Source organism: Centroberyx gerrardi, chromosome 11 (genome assembly GCF_048128805.1).
Source record: "Centroberyx gerrardi isolate f3 chromosome 11, fCenGer3.hap1.cur.20231027, whole genome shotgun sequence".
Taxonomy (NCBI): Eukaryota; Metazoa; Chordata; class Actinopteri; order Beryciformes; family Berycidae; genus Centroberyx; species Centroberyx gerrardi.
Window position 1 is genome coordinate 11,711,320 of NC_136007.1, and position 14,323 is coordinate 11,725,642.

A 14,323-nucleotide genomic window follows, 5' to 3' on the forward strand; every position below is an offset into this window, starting at 1 on the left:
TCTAATTGTGTCATTTGACTATTTAAATAAAATTTCAATGCCATTATCTAGTATTTGGCTCTTGGTATCTGTGGCCTTCATTGATACTAAGCGATCAATGCACCACTGATTTGGACTTTGAATAGTTACATTGGCTCCGCAGAATGTGCTGTCTGATGGTCCCACACAGTCAGTGTGTGTAGCTTCATTTTCCTTCATCCCATTGTTCCTGAGTTTGTGGGGAGGGGTTATTGGACATGCCTGTTCCAGCAAAAGAGAAATGGCCTGCGACTTGTTTCCTCTTTCTCTCCTTAGTCCATAGCAGAAATAGTAATAAGTAATAAGTTACAGTCCCTTTGGCTTGTTTTCAACTCAACTTTTTTTTCTCTTTGGTGATTTTGTGCTTTTTCATCTTCATCCTCGCCTCTGTGCAATTTTGAGAACAGACACTGTAATGTATCTGCTGAGACCGCTGCTCCCATCCCACAGTTCACTTGGCATCCTGGGCCTCTGAGAGACAGAAGAGAGGAGGGAGACAATAAGAGAAGATACACAGCGTTACATTGGGGATTGTGTGTGTGTGTGTGTGTGTGTGTGTGTGTGTGTGTGTGTGTGTCTGTCAGTCACACTCATCCATACCTATTGTGAACACTATGAAGATGATGACAGCCACACCCAGCAGCAAGGAAATACAGCTGAGCAGCATAGAGAGACGCCCGAATTTCCTCGCTCCTTCAATATCTCCTGTATGGAGGACAGACCTCGACTAAAGGGTAGAGGGGGTAGAGGGTGGGGGAGGGTGGAGGGGGGTGTTAGGGGGGTATTCAACAAGAAAGTATTCAGATGCAACATAGCTGGAAAACACCTGCAGTGTTTTAAAAGAATAAGCTTCCATGCATTTGCAGTATAAACACACATAGACGACCACCACGGCACAATGAGATAAATGACACGATTCGTAATATCATGAACAAAATGAACACAATTAAAGTGAATCTACCGCAAGGACACTCACCACATGCGCATACCACAAGGCGCACAGGTTGAGCGGCAGGCCGGGGCAGACACACGACAGCACCGCCAGCCAGAGGTAACTCGGCGGCGCGGAACCGAGCGGCACCGGTGGCACACCCAAACTGAGCCGGGAGGAGGATTTGGGTGGGGCCGCGAGATGCCCGACGGAGCCCGACTTGAGCGGCGATCTGTGTCCGTTCTGGTCCGCGTCCAGGGACCGGACGCTCCCTCTGATGTTGAGGGAGAAGGAGTCGGACGGTTTGATGTTGCTCTGCCCGGTGGGCTCGGTTATCGTGGTGCTCAACAGTTTCTGCGTGTCCTGGAAGTCGGTGGGATGAGAAACTTCCCTTTCGCCGAGGGCGCTTTTCCCAAAGGCAGCATCAGTGTTGATAGCCATAACTGAAAGATCTGATGGATCAGAAGTCTTCAAGTCTTAATTTCTGTTAAATTTTTTCCGTTTTCCTTTGGATGGAGAGGCTGAAGAGTCTTCCTTCAGATGTTCTCCATGGGGTGATCATCAGAATAAATATTATAAATTCAGAGAGCCTAATACCTTCAAGGCAAACTATTTAATTAAGCAGTCCAACTCCATCAAAACTTCGTATTGATGAGCGAGGTGTTATTGATGTCTCGGTTCCTCTCGCGTTTAGTTTCTATTGAGCGTCCGAACGCACGCCTTCCCTTTTACCCCCCTCTATTATGTAGTGAGCTATTACCGCATCCCTTACATCTCCACAGCACATCCTCAGTGTCCGAGGCCTACTTATGCACTATGCGAGTCGTGTGACAATGCAAAAACAACAATTAAACATCTTTTGAAGTGAACACGCGCGGTGCGTAAAAGCTTTCCATTTACGCGCGGCGGCATCAGCTGGATCAGCATGTACACCCCGCAGAATGTGTGTGTGTGTGTGTGTGTGTGAGTGAGTGAGAGAGAGAGAGAGAGCAAGTTAGTGTACAATATGAACCACAAGCTTTTTTGTATCTAGCCATACAGCCCCTCCTCAACACACATACACACACACACACACACACACACACACACACACACACACACATACACACACACACACACCCTGCCGGCTCTAATGTCCAGCTATATAGTCTTCATATTCTCCCACTCTATGGGCTTGCAACAGGAATCCCACGGTCAATCTCAGCCGAGAATCCAAGCTCTAAACCCCCCATGTATTGTTCTTGTCCCCCCTCCTGTTCCTGCTTCTTTGTAAAGCAATATGGCCTCCATTAACCAATTAACTGGCCAGAGCCTTTGGCCCATCATCTGGCTATGACTCCATGACATTTTGTTCAATCATTATTAAACTTGGTCCATAAAGTCATCAGAGTCAATTCAACATGATTGCAAAGCCATTTTCAAGTTGGCCATTAGGGGGTGCCTCATATGCTATAATTGATAATCAATATAATAATCTGGTCGAGCAAATGTTTTGAAATGTGGTCCGCCTCCGCTGTGTACAAGTATTCATTGATGGAGTTTTGGTTGCGAGTGTTGCATATGTGCATGACTTTGCCTATAAATCAAAGTGGGTTGCACAATCACTAAACTTCTCTGCATGGCCCTCTGTTAAGAGCACGGACACCAAATTATATGAATCCATCAAAGCACAAGCGGATGGGGAAACTCATCGTCTCTTTCACACCAATATTAATACAATGATGGATGCGTATAGCAATCGCAGTCTTATTGGATGGATCGTCTCCCTATCATGAAACTTGCTGTGAGTGTTAAATCTCATCTTTGAATAGCTGCCATGCAGTTTCGTTTTGTTGTTGTTTTTTTATCCAGTAACAGTTTGACGTTAGGCTATATGGCTTGGGCTGTTGACTTTTTGAGTCAAGGACCTACAAGAGAATTTAATATTGAAAAGGGACCCAGGCTCTTTAGGCGTTTATGGTTTGGGCCCATGGTTGAGGAAAGCAGGGAATATGGATGTAAATCCTGGAATTATAAGTGAGTTAACTGGAAAGCAGTAGTTTGCAAAAAGTTTAGAGATTCGGTATAGGATTTTCAAAATATGAATTAAACATTTCATTCATGGTGTTTGAATGGCGATCGATTTAGAATTCACTACTGACTGAATAAATGTGTAAATGTTCATTGCCAACCCATTTTCTTGCCGCCCTGCAGTGAAACCTGGCGTGTCTCAGCTTTGGTGTTTTGTATGGATTATCACGCCATCTAGTGGTGATGTTGAGAAACTGCACCGAGACCCGAAGGGCTGCGTTCCGTCCCATGTGTTCACTCCGCTGTTGCCTTGCTCACTCTTCTACAGGTCTAGTCATCATGATCATGTACGGCTCCTTTTAGTTTCTTGGTAATTTCATATTTGTAGATGTAAGTTTACGGATGTTTAGTTGATAAGTCTTTCCTTTAAGGTTTTCTTTTAAGCCTAATTATGTTTAGGTGCTTCTTGCCATGTTGTATGCTTTCTATGGTGTTTCTGTAGGCTACTTTTGATTCTTTTTCTTTTCTTTTCTTTTTTTTTTTTTTTTATAAAATAACGTTTTCTCTTGGCTGTATAAACTCAGCACAGCCCAGTCACAAATGTAAAAAGTTGATAAAAGCTCAATATGGAGAATTCTGTTGAAGGAATAGTTTTTCTTAATGAGATGCACACTGGCCCTCTTTCTTAGAAATGGGAGCGCTGGTTTGAGAACAGCATGAGCATAGTGACGTTTATATGAGGAGGCGGTGGTTCATTACAAAATTAAATATCGCCTACATAATTTGGAAAATATGACGACTATACTCTTTCAAATCGTTTTCAACCATTTTGGCTCACGACCCACATCAATGGAGTGATGTCTACTACTCCCTGTTGCAAGCGTAAACGTGCAGAATGGGGAACTTTGACACCAAAATATGATTTTTATTTCCCCGTTTTGGGAATAGTTATTGATGAAACCTATAAGCTGCAAACAGGAAATCTGGCATTTTTCATAAATATTGCACATAAAAATAGTTTATTACAAAAATGTGTTTTTTTTTTTACATTAACCTGAGTATATCATGTATCTAGATAATGTTGGAGAATTGAATAGAGGCATGATTATTTATTCCATGAAGTCTTAACTGGATATACAGTGTTTTGTAAATTAACTCTTCATATGCTCATGTGACCTGGCCAGAGAACTTGATATGAAAGGTCAGTTTGTGAATAAATGCCTTTAAGCCCTAAAGAACAGACATTAGATAAAAAAATGTTTCTGTCCCTGTCTTCACACCTAATGTGTAACAATGACTAAACCTGTCTATAACCTGGCTATATACTATATATTACATGAAAACAAAAACAATCATCTTCATTCAGCCTGATCTTTCTTGTTCCCCTGTAATGCCTGATCATCAGAGACTTGCTAAGTATACTGGGAGTTAACAAAGCACCAGTGTTACACATTTCTGCACACACCCAGTATTCCTCTGTATGCGTGTGTGTGTGTGTGTTGTCAGAGAATTCACGAGTGTATCCTTGCCACTGGCAGTCACTGCTCTTTCCCTTTTTATCTCCTAAAGACACGCTAATAAGAATGTTTTAGTGTATACAGTACAATATCATCCACAACATAAATAAACGTTAAGTCAGAGAAGATATGTTCTTTATTGTAAAATGCACATCATAGACAAAATTTTAATGTTTCTGCCACAAAATAATAATAATGCATGACCACAAAACCGACTTAAACAAATGTTATTTACTGCCTACAATGAAATGTCACGCTGCCCACAGTGAATAAGACAGAAATCTAAACTATGCAGTGACTCAAACCTTGCAGTTTAACATCCAGTCTGACCAGTGTGTGAAGCGCTGCCTTCCTTATTTCCTCCCAAACTCCCCCTCACCCCCCTCTCACCCGCTTCCTCTTCTCCGCTGGTCCGGGGCAGGGCTGACCAGAGCAGTTCTTCAGCTGGCAGCTTTAGCGTGTGTACAGGAACATAAAGCTTGCCAGTGAAGAACTGCTGTGTGTCAGCCATTTGGGGCCAGGGGGGGGGGGCGAGGGAGCGCTGGGAGTCAGCCAGCGAGCGTGAGAGTCGTCAGCCTTTCCCCAAACGGAGCGAGGGGACAGCCCAGTTAAGGAACTAACGCTCACTCCTTCTCCTTCTCCTTCTTCTTCTTCTTCACCAGCTCCTGGAGAAAAGAGAAAAAAAAGAGACGGTTTATCTTTCCCTCTAACTGCTCTAGTGGCGTGGGTATGAGGGAGAGGCAGTGACACATGTAGGTGGGTGCAGTCAAGCCACAGTGTGTGCGATCAGCTGTGAGTAAACGGGTGAAATGAGCTGATATGTAAGAATGGCTGGGAGACGCACACAAGATCATGCGTCAGATTACCAAGGGGGGGGGGGGTTGGGGGGTGGGGGGGGGTGGGGGGGGTGGGGGGGTGGGGGGGGGGATATATGCATCAGCAGCTCTGCTCTCTCTCCCTCACTGCATGTTACAGTAAGTGCCAGGAAGAAAATTCTTAGATATTCTCTTGGTTATGATGCTCAAAATCACAGACCGGCCTCTGGAAAGACACTCTAGTTTTTGTTTCAGTTACCGTGGTTACACACACAGAGTGAGCGAGAGGTGATGAAGAGGAGTAGACAGCCTCTACATGTAAGAAGCAGAGATCTCAGAATCCACTCAGAGGCCCAAAGAACTGTTTATTTTTGAAGTCGGTTCGTATTAAAGGATACGGTGAACGTTGAGGCATTTTCCATTTTCCTCTCTCTCTAATGAAATCCCTGTGGGTTTTTTTTATGGTAACCTGTAGCTAGAGGGGTTTCATAGATGTCCTATATTTCACCTGTATTTTTGGTAACGGGTCTCATAGTGGAGAAGAAGAAAGCTTTTTTTATTATCACTCAGTCTCACTGATTTGTGCGTCTACATCTTAAACAATAGAACTTGCTTACTCAGCACCTGATTGTAATCCATTTCAGGAACTGCTTTCAGGCGGAAGAGCTCTTCCTCAGCTGAGAGGCTTGAAATGAGGCGAGATGCAACCACAGAGGATGTTAGTGATTGGTCAGAAGTGCTGTCTAAGGCGGGACTTCTGATATGAACAAGAAAGTGTAAGCAAAGATCGTAGAGAGCGTTTTGGGTGAAACTGGCCTAGCTGCTCACATTAGCATTTGGAGAAGTATTTTTTAATTTTTAATTTTTCAGAATCCGACATTGTTGCGATGATTCAACTATTCTGCTACGGTGTTTTGCCTACTTCCTTGTTCCAATGTTCACATTTTTACTTAACGTAGACACGCCTTCTTTTGTCCCGTTCGTCCAATGAGGGCTTTCTGAATGCGTACACTATTTCAAAAACGTCCAAATATATTTGGATAGGAACTACTTTTCATTCACAAAACGTTTTCTTTTTCACTGCTTTGTTAGGCGGGGCCTGGCAAAGCATTTCGTAGACGCACACATCTCCTCCATGGATTACGTTACCACACTTAGTTTGCCACCTCAAAAATTTGGTTTGGAGTTGAATGGAAGCCAATGGCATCTAGAGGTCAGGAAATGAGTCACATGATAACTGATTCTCTGATAATTGCACATAAAAATCCACAAGAATTTTTTAGAAGGGAGAGAGGGCAAGTTGGAAAATGAGTTTAACATTCACTGCGGCCGCTACACTGACTAAATAAACACCATGAGAAGGGTAAGCATGCTGAGACTTTGTAAAACTGACCACTCGAAGAACAACACGAGTTCAACCAAAGCCGGCCTGTGCTTTCCCTGCCTTCAAAAGAATGTGATCCTTAGTTAATCTTGAGACATAAGAGGACAAACTCCACTTCTCCGGTTGACGATGAGTAACACATACTGTACATTCCAGCGGAGAGGATAACCAGAACAATCTCAGGTATTCGGCTGCCCTGTGGCCTGCAGAGCGGAGAGGAGACGGTGCACAGCGGGGGGCGGATCACACGGGGCAGAGAACACGACTTATGAAAGTTTTACAGACATCGCCTCGAGGAGAATTCATTTTGTCTCACGCTCGGGTTTGGATTTGCCTCAGCATCATCGCCATAAGAGCAGTTTCCACCCAGACAGCTGTTATGGAATAATGTAAAAGATAGAAGTAGAGAAATCTGAACATGAGTGAGTTATAATGGGAAAAACACTAATGTGAAATTCTTTTCTTCCACGTCCTGACAAATGTCAAATTCATTGTTTTTTTTCTTTTAAGTGAGTGAGTCAGGATGGAGAAGTCGTCACTCTGCCTGTTCTGACTTGTGACTTGGTCTACAGTGCAAAACGTTTCATTAAATTTCCTGCTGAGTCTTATTTTTCTCAAAACCAGTGCAAGAAATCTGCCAGTGGTGTGAGAGGATTTGTTTCCAATGCAAATCATATTGTTTCATTGATTTTCTCGAATCGAAACCCAGCCACATCTAGAACAATAACTATTAAATGATTTAGATCATTGTAAGTCAATAGAGCGTCTGTGCTCCCGCTACAACGATAACTATAAAAACATCCAAAACTATAACTAAAACTATATTTTTGGTTCGATCTCAAATGATTTTTTGGATGCAGAGGCAACGGCAAAACATTTTCAACCAATCGAATTAAAGCTCTAAGAAAGAAGGGGGCGGAGCATAGCACTGCAGTGATGCTGCATTTGTTGAGAAATCACAAATAGTGTTGTAGTGTGAATGCTTGAGCAACAATGTATCGTTATAGTTTATAGTTATCTTTAAAGTTATTGTCCTAGATGTGAATGGGCTTTTATTCTGCCTTGCTTCACGATACTGACACTTGTTTTTAGCAAATTAATGAAATTAGTGAAATTAGCTCACCCTACTGGCAGAAGTTTCACTTGTTTTAAAACAAAATAAGATTTTACGACAGATTTTTTGACGAATAAGAGACTAAATGGCTTTTTTTTGCAGTGTACATAGCGAAGAAGGGGGCAGTGATCTTGAATAACTTAATGGTGGAGCTACAGCGAGAGAAGGCCGTCGTGCGTCACGCTGCTATCGCAGAGCAAACCAACTGCTATCAAATAGCTGCATATACTCGTCCACACCCAGGCATAACTCTCACACACACACACACCACCACCACTAGGCAGGCCTACACACGCACTCACGCCGGCGTTAGCTTGTATCTAAAGATGCATTAAGTGAGGGAGGACATCGGAGTCCTCGGGGCCGGCGCACACAGGACCTCTGACAGGCATAACTATTGACTATGGCTGCCACGACCTCAAACTGAAACTGAATTAGTTATTTGTTCCATAGCGTGCCACTCCCTCCACAAACAGTGACTCTGTATCTTTACGTTCACAATGACCGGCAGTGTTGAGCCCCTGACTCTTTCGCTCTGCCTCGCTTCCCCACATCTCTTCTCTCTGTCTTTTCTCACTTGTCTATCCTCCTTCTCTCTCTCTCTCTCTCTCTTTCTCTCTTGGTCAGATCAGACTGTCCTGCATTCCTGACATTCCGGCTGCGTATGTTAGAAATTCCATCCGGCTGCTGTGGGCTCTTTACAGTCTGTGTCTTCCACTCTTTTCCTTTTTCCATCCCTCTATCCTTCATCCGTCTCCTCTCTACCTTCGCCCCCCTTTCCTCCCATCTGGTCTGCACTGGACTGTGCGACGCGGTAGTGCGATTCGGCGGGCGGGGGTCACCCTTCGCTGTCATGTTCACCCTCAGCTTCATAACTCTATCCTCTAATTCAACACTGTGCGAGAATCTGTCACTGTATTTTTTTTTTGCCTACTTGGGTGACACTGCGCTTTTTTTTTTCCACCTCTCACCCCTTTATCTTCTTTCCTGCGTTAGATTCTCTGCCCTCATCTGTCAGTCTTTCTATCTCTCTCTTCCTTCTTTCTCACCTCACGTCATGCCCCCCCCCCCCTCCTCCCTCTCTTTCTTTCTCTCTCGGCCTCATCCGAGTGAAGGAATCAGACAGGGTGAGGCCACATGACAGCCAGTGTGGAAGGCCTTGAGACAGGCTTTGATTCATGGGGCAACAGTGTAAGATAACACACAGTATAATACACAAAAGGCCGTGCTTATCTGGGGCTGTGGACGTGCCATTCTCTGCCATAGCAGGGAGGAGAAGAAAGAGGAAAGATACACTACAGTAGAGCGGGCAGGATGTGCGTGTCAGAGAGAAAGAGGAATCATGACGTGTAAACAGGCGGGTGTGAATGAACATGGATACAATGCAAAAGGGGGATTATTTACATTTTAGCTCTTAGAGAGATGCTCTTATCCAGAACGACCTGGGAGGAGTGCAAAAGTAGAGCTTGAATTTGTGTATCGGCAAAATCAAAAAGGGACGAGATGGAGAAAAAAAAACAAAAAAAAACAAACAGGCAGCAGATAAGATGTTAACTCTCAGATAGAGGCAGCCCACTTCTGCTGAAGATGGAGAAAGAGTAGAAACAAAATGAGAGAGAGTAAGATGGAGAGAGTGAGTGAGATGGTGGACAAGCTGTCTACTATCAGAGAGAGAGAGAGAGAGAAAGACAGATCTCACTCCATGCTACCAGCCTATAATTCATTTAACCTTTTAGATATAGTATCTTGGTCTGTAAGAACATTATTTTTTGCATCATACGACCGTCAGCAAAGAAACAACACAGGGAAAATTATGTCAAGCACCACAGAATTATCACTCAAAATGTCAGAAAGAGTTACACATTTACAACGCTGCAGCTACAACGCTGTGCAGGGTTAATACACTGGTGCAGCAATAATTAGATGTTACGCATCTATTGCATATCAATTCAGGTGCATTCCTCTGCTGTGGGTGTGGCCCGGCAGGAATGTGTTTACTGACCCCAGATTGTAGTCTGTAATATAGACTGATCATTTTAGACTGGGAATGGGGACAAAGACAGGGAAAGGGCGGTGGCTTTGGCAAGACACTGATCATAGTGCAGAGAGCCTCTTCTTAGGCTCTGCTGCTTTGACTGTTTGCTGGACTTTGGAGGCGATCTGACTTAACCCCTCAAGATCACCAAAAATCTGAAGTGTATGCTATCTGATTTGCTAAGAGAGGTATTTTCACACCATTCTGAATTTATGATATACATGCAAACGGCGATATCTAAGGCCTGTAAGCCTATCCTTGGTCAGTCTGTGCCGTTTTAGCCGAAAGAACAGAGGATTTTTGAATGAACAGAACTAACACGGCCCTTCTTGCCCCATCTTTCCTTGACAAGACACGCAATAGGAATGAAGGGTGTAACCCAGTTGAGCAAGATGGCTTCACTTCTGCAAATATAGGCAATAAAACAACATGGGGTTGCTTTTTTTGTGTGGATGCAGGACACAGAACAAGTTGCATTTTAATTCACACCCTGTCATTGCCATGTGATCCTCGTTGACAGGGTGGCTTATGTCGCACTCCGGTTGCAATGGCACAAATGCAGCTCGTGACAGAGACTATTGCGCATTCCTGCCGGTAGAGTGAACTAGCAGTACAATTATGTAAGACAGGCTCCACGGATGCAAACAGGCAATATAAGATACACTACACTAAGCTTTTTCCCCTTTCCAGTTAACCCAAAGAAAGCCAATAATATTCTCTCTTTGCTTTCAAAGATGTTATAACTTTATAGCCTGTCTATAAGACTATAAAGAGTAGTGGGATAGTGTGTGCGTGTGTGTGTGTGTGTGTGTGTTGGTGGGGTGGGGTGGGGGACTTGAGGACCCAAGCTGGATGGGGACCCCCAAATACCATGATAAGTCTCCTGCACCTATACCTGCTTAAAACATGGTTTGCCGACCATTATAAACGTTTAATATGCTTGTATTTGTTATCATAAGAAAGACAAACTTATTATATTTCATTTAAAGAATCTTCAGTTCACTGCAGTTCTTGGAAACGACGCCGTCACAGTTATCTTCCCTATTTTCACCTATTCTGTGCTAGACCATATGTTTTTTCTTGGCAAAATGTGACCTCAGTGAATGTCACATGCTGCGAATGTTACGTGCTGCGAAGCTAGCTGAGGTTTTCAATTCTGTGACCTCTTCGCTTTTTGACCAGTTTTGATTATATAAATGCAGAAATCAACTTGCAACTGCAACACCATAACACATTAATCCAACATTTGACCGTTACTGCTTAATAAATAGCAAAAACAAATTCCTAAGATGCTTGAATTCCAACTTCCTGAACATTTGAATTTCTAAATAGAGCAGAAGCAAATGTATCCAATGGTAGTTTATGTGACAGCCGTGCAGTAACATAGAGGATATCAATAATATGCTGTCTCAACATTTGCTAGCTTTTCTGTTCACTCCTGTATTATAAGATGAACATTTAGACATACCTTGGATACATAATTGTGCACAGTTTATGCATGAAATGAATACACTTTTAGCTGCGCATTAAGCATTTATGAATTCATGCATGTGCACATACATCATACAGTATTTTAAAGAAGCTCCGGCCTACGATTTCACTATGTCATTCATCCAAATATTGCTTAAAGGTTCGCAGAGATGAAGCTAGCAAGGTAGTGGGTGGGAGGGGAGGAGGGGGGTGGGTGGCCTAATGTCAGATCTCGTCAGGGTGCCCAGAATTCCTAGCAGCACCCCTGGGTCAGTGGGCCTGGACTACACAACCTACATGACACACACACACACACACACACACACACGCACATACACAAACAGGCCTTTAACTGCTTTAACGTCCATTTCTGTGTCCGCGAGAATCTGACGACGTCAATTCCATCGAAGCGTAGCAAAAAACCTAAAGAGGAGGCGAATTCACTTGAATAAACTCGTTTTAGGACGGTTTTCACAGTTGTCGTTAACCAAGAAACTGGGTCATCAAACCGCCACAGGCTAAATCAGACTGACACGAACAAGCATTTAGCCAGCAGAAACAGACAGACAGCCGTTACGGCCGTATGCGCCCCACCTTGACCACCGGCTGGGTCGCTCCTACTCGGTCAACCGATCCCAACGGTCCGGCGGAGTTCAGGCTGCCTCGCCCACTGCTCGGCGGAGTCGTGAACCTTCACTATACAGTATGTCGTTTTTGTCAAATCCACGATACAGATACGAATTAGGCTATAGCGATACATTTAGGCAACATTAAATACGTTTCATATTAGATTGGTAAGCTTACTTTTTCAGCGCAGCAGCAGTGGAGAATGAAGCCCAGGACTTCGGTCGCCTTTTACACAACTCTCGCCCGAGTCCTCCCCTCCTCTCTCTCTCTCTCTCTCTCTCTCTCTCACACACACACACACACACACACACACACACACACACACACGCACACACACACACACACACACACACACACACACACACACACACACAGTCAGAGACACACACAGCCGGCTTCCCACTCCGATCAGCTGGCAGCGTAATGACGTAGGCAGCCAATGAGAAGCGGACGTCACAGTCTACACGGATCTGACGTAAGCACGCAGATTTATACCGTAGTGCCGCCCATGCTGATATCGATTATGAACACACAGTTTCCAGATTGGCCTGTTTTGGTTTTGGTTTTCTTATATCACCCAGTAGGTCTATGAAAGGATATTGGAGTGATAATTCACAAGGAGAGACAATTAAATGGAAGTTTATTTTGGTGGAGTGCAGGCCTATACTGCAAGGTAGACCCATTTCAAGAACTTTTTGAAAATGGCAGCACAGCACCTTCAATGCTCACGATATCTTTGATTAAGTGTTAAGGATTCAGAAAAATGTTGCATAGAGTAAAGAAATCCAATTAAAGTTGTGCGCAACAAAGCACACAAAGGAATGGGAATGAGGGATTAGGGTTTGTAGACACAGATTTCCTCAGGCTCTTGGGCAGGCCTGTTGTCGTGATGATACAATGGCCATTATATGTTATCATTACCCGGGGATATCTTCAACAGGTTTCATTGCCTTAATTTGTGGTATGGCGTCAGTATGTACACAGCTATTTATAACTGCAAAAGGAGTTTTTGAGACAATGAAGCATGACTATCTTCTTATTCAATAGCCACAATAGGATAGTGAGGTTTTGGAAAGTACAAACAAGAAATTAGGTAAAAGTGGGAATATACACCTGTCTTATATGAACAGGTTTGATTGTAAATCTGTTGTAAGGAAATCTTTCTTTAAAAAAAAAATCACTAATCATTTGTGTTTGTTGAGCATAAAATTGCTCATTGAAATGCACTTTTCTTCTTGAGAGTATGACTGTGCAAAATGCCTCCATGTTGACCAGACAGCACAGTCTTTTTGCTTTACAGCCAACCTTGTTTCTGATGAGTGTTTCTGACACTGGACCTTCTCATCAGAACAGATTCATGACTATATGTATGAACCTGCGGGAACCTCTGCCTGCAAAATGAAACTTGCAGACTAAGAGTCTGCAAACGGCCTCCGGAGACATCAGCAGGTCAAGATGAACTTGTTAGCCTTTCTACGCTGAGGCACACACTCACAGCAAGGACTCTGAGGCCAGTGTACATAATGCTCACATGCTCGCTCTCTCTCTCTCTCTCTCTCTCTCTCTCTCTCTCTCTCTCTCTCTCTCCCCTCTTCCATTTATAAACAACAATCTGGTCCTTCCAGTCCTTTGACAGGAATGGGATGCAGCCAGATCCTGTGAACCTGCGCTTGTCACTCAGAGTCCTGCGGCTTTAAGGTTGCTGCGTCATGAGATGCCGCACACTGTTTCCTCACTGTCACCTGATGGAGCGAACACACACGCAGCAAATCCTCACGAGACCAAATCAGCTGTCTCATTTCCATGTCTGGTTCTTCCCCTAGCTGTTTTTTTTGGGCTGGACTGACTAAAACACTTCCTCTAACGTCCAATCCAGATTTCTATCCAGGCGCTCACTCTAGTGTAATGGCACAAAGGAAAGTTACATCACATCCTGTATATCGGTGGATTGGATCAAGGCATAGAGGTTGTATAGAGCTGAAACGTCGGGCTCAGGAAGTAAATTCCCCATTCATTTTTCCCATATGGAAACAGTTTAATGGTTTAAGGTGGATTTACCTTGAGCAATCAGATTTTGAAACCACTGTATGTGTTTCTGTAGAAGCCATCAGCCAATCTGATTTCAACTTTGTTGTTTAGAAATCATGTTTTATTCCTGAGTTCCTTGTGAAATGCTACAGTACCCACAAGCTTTAGTGAGTTTCTGAGTTATGACGCAACCTTTAACCTTCTCGACAAGGCGAAAAAACAAAAGTGTGTGTCAGTCCAAAGTAAGAAAACACATTTTGTGTTTGTTTGTCTTCTGGGTTTGATTTTCCAACAAAATATCACATGAATGCAACACTGCAGCCCACTTGGAAGTCCCAGATGTCGGACCTTCCCCCCAGCACATGAACGCAACT

The 14,323-nt window shown here is 43.7% G+C and overlaps 1 protein-coding gene and 1 long non-coding RNA gene across 2 annotated transcripts; both read right to left on the reverse strand.

The window, feature by feature from the left end:
- Nucleotides 1-424: 424 nt before the first annotated feature.
- LOC139914520 (trafficking regulator of GLUT4 1-like) lies at nt 425-1,390 on the reverse strand. Its single transcript, XM_071902858.2, has 3 exons — nt 995-1,390; nt 619-745; nt 425-489 (listed from the first exon to the last, which is right to left on the reverse strand). The coding sequence occupies exons 1-3, from the start codon at nt 1,388-1,390 to the stop codon at nt 470-472; spliced, it is 543 nt and encodes a 180-aa protein (XP_071758959.2). The 3' UTR covers nt 425-469.
- A 3,203-nt stretch (nt 1,391-4,593) lies between these two features.
- LOC144541784 (uncharacterized) lies at nt 4,594-12,067 on the reverse strand. Its single transcript, XR_013506850.1, has 2 exons — nt 11,889-12,067; nt 4,594-5,141 (listed from the first exon to the last, which is right to left on the reverse strand). It is a non-coding gene; the product is annotated as an uncharacterized LOC144541784 (long non-coding RNA).
- Between the last annotated feature and the right edge of the window lie 2,256 nt (nt 12,068-14,323).

Excerpts from the sequence above, each read along its gene's own strand:
- LOC139914520 (XM_071902858.2), bottom strand. The coding sequence starts at position 1,390 with ATGGCTATCAACACTGATGCTGCCTTTGGGAAAAGCGCCCTCGGCGAA. Across the intron at positions 746-994 it reads CCTTGTGGTATGCGCATGTG|TCGAGGTCTGTCCTCCATAC; the intron begins GTGAGTGTCCTT and ends TCTACCCTTTAG. Across the intron at positions 490-618 it reads CTTCATAGTGTTCACAATAG|AGGCCCAGGATGCCAAGTGA; the intron begins GTATGGATGAGT and ends TCTGTCTCTCAG.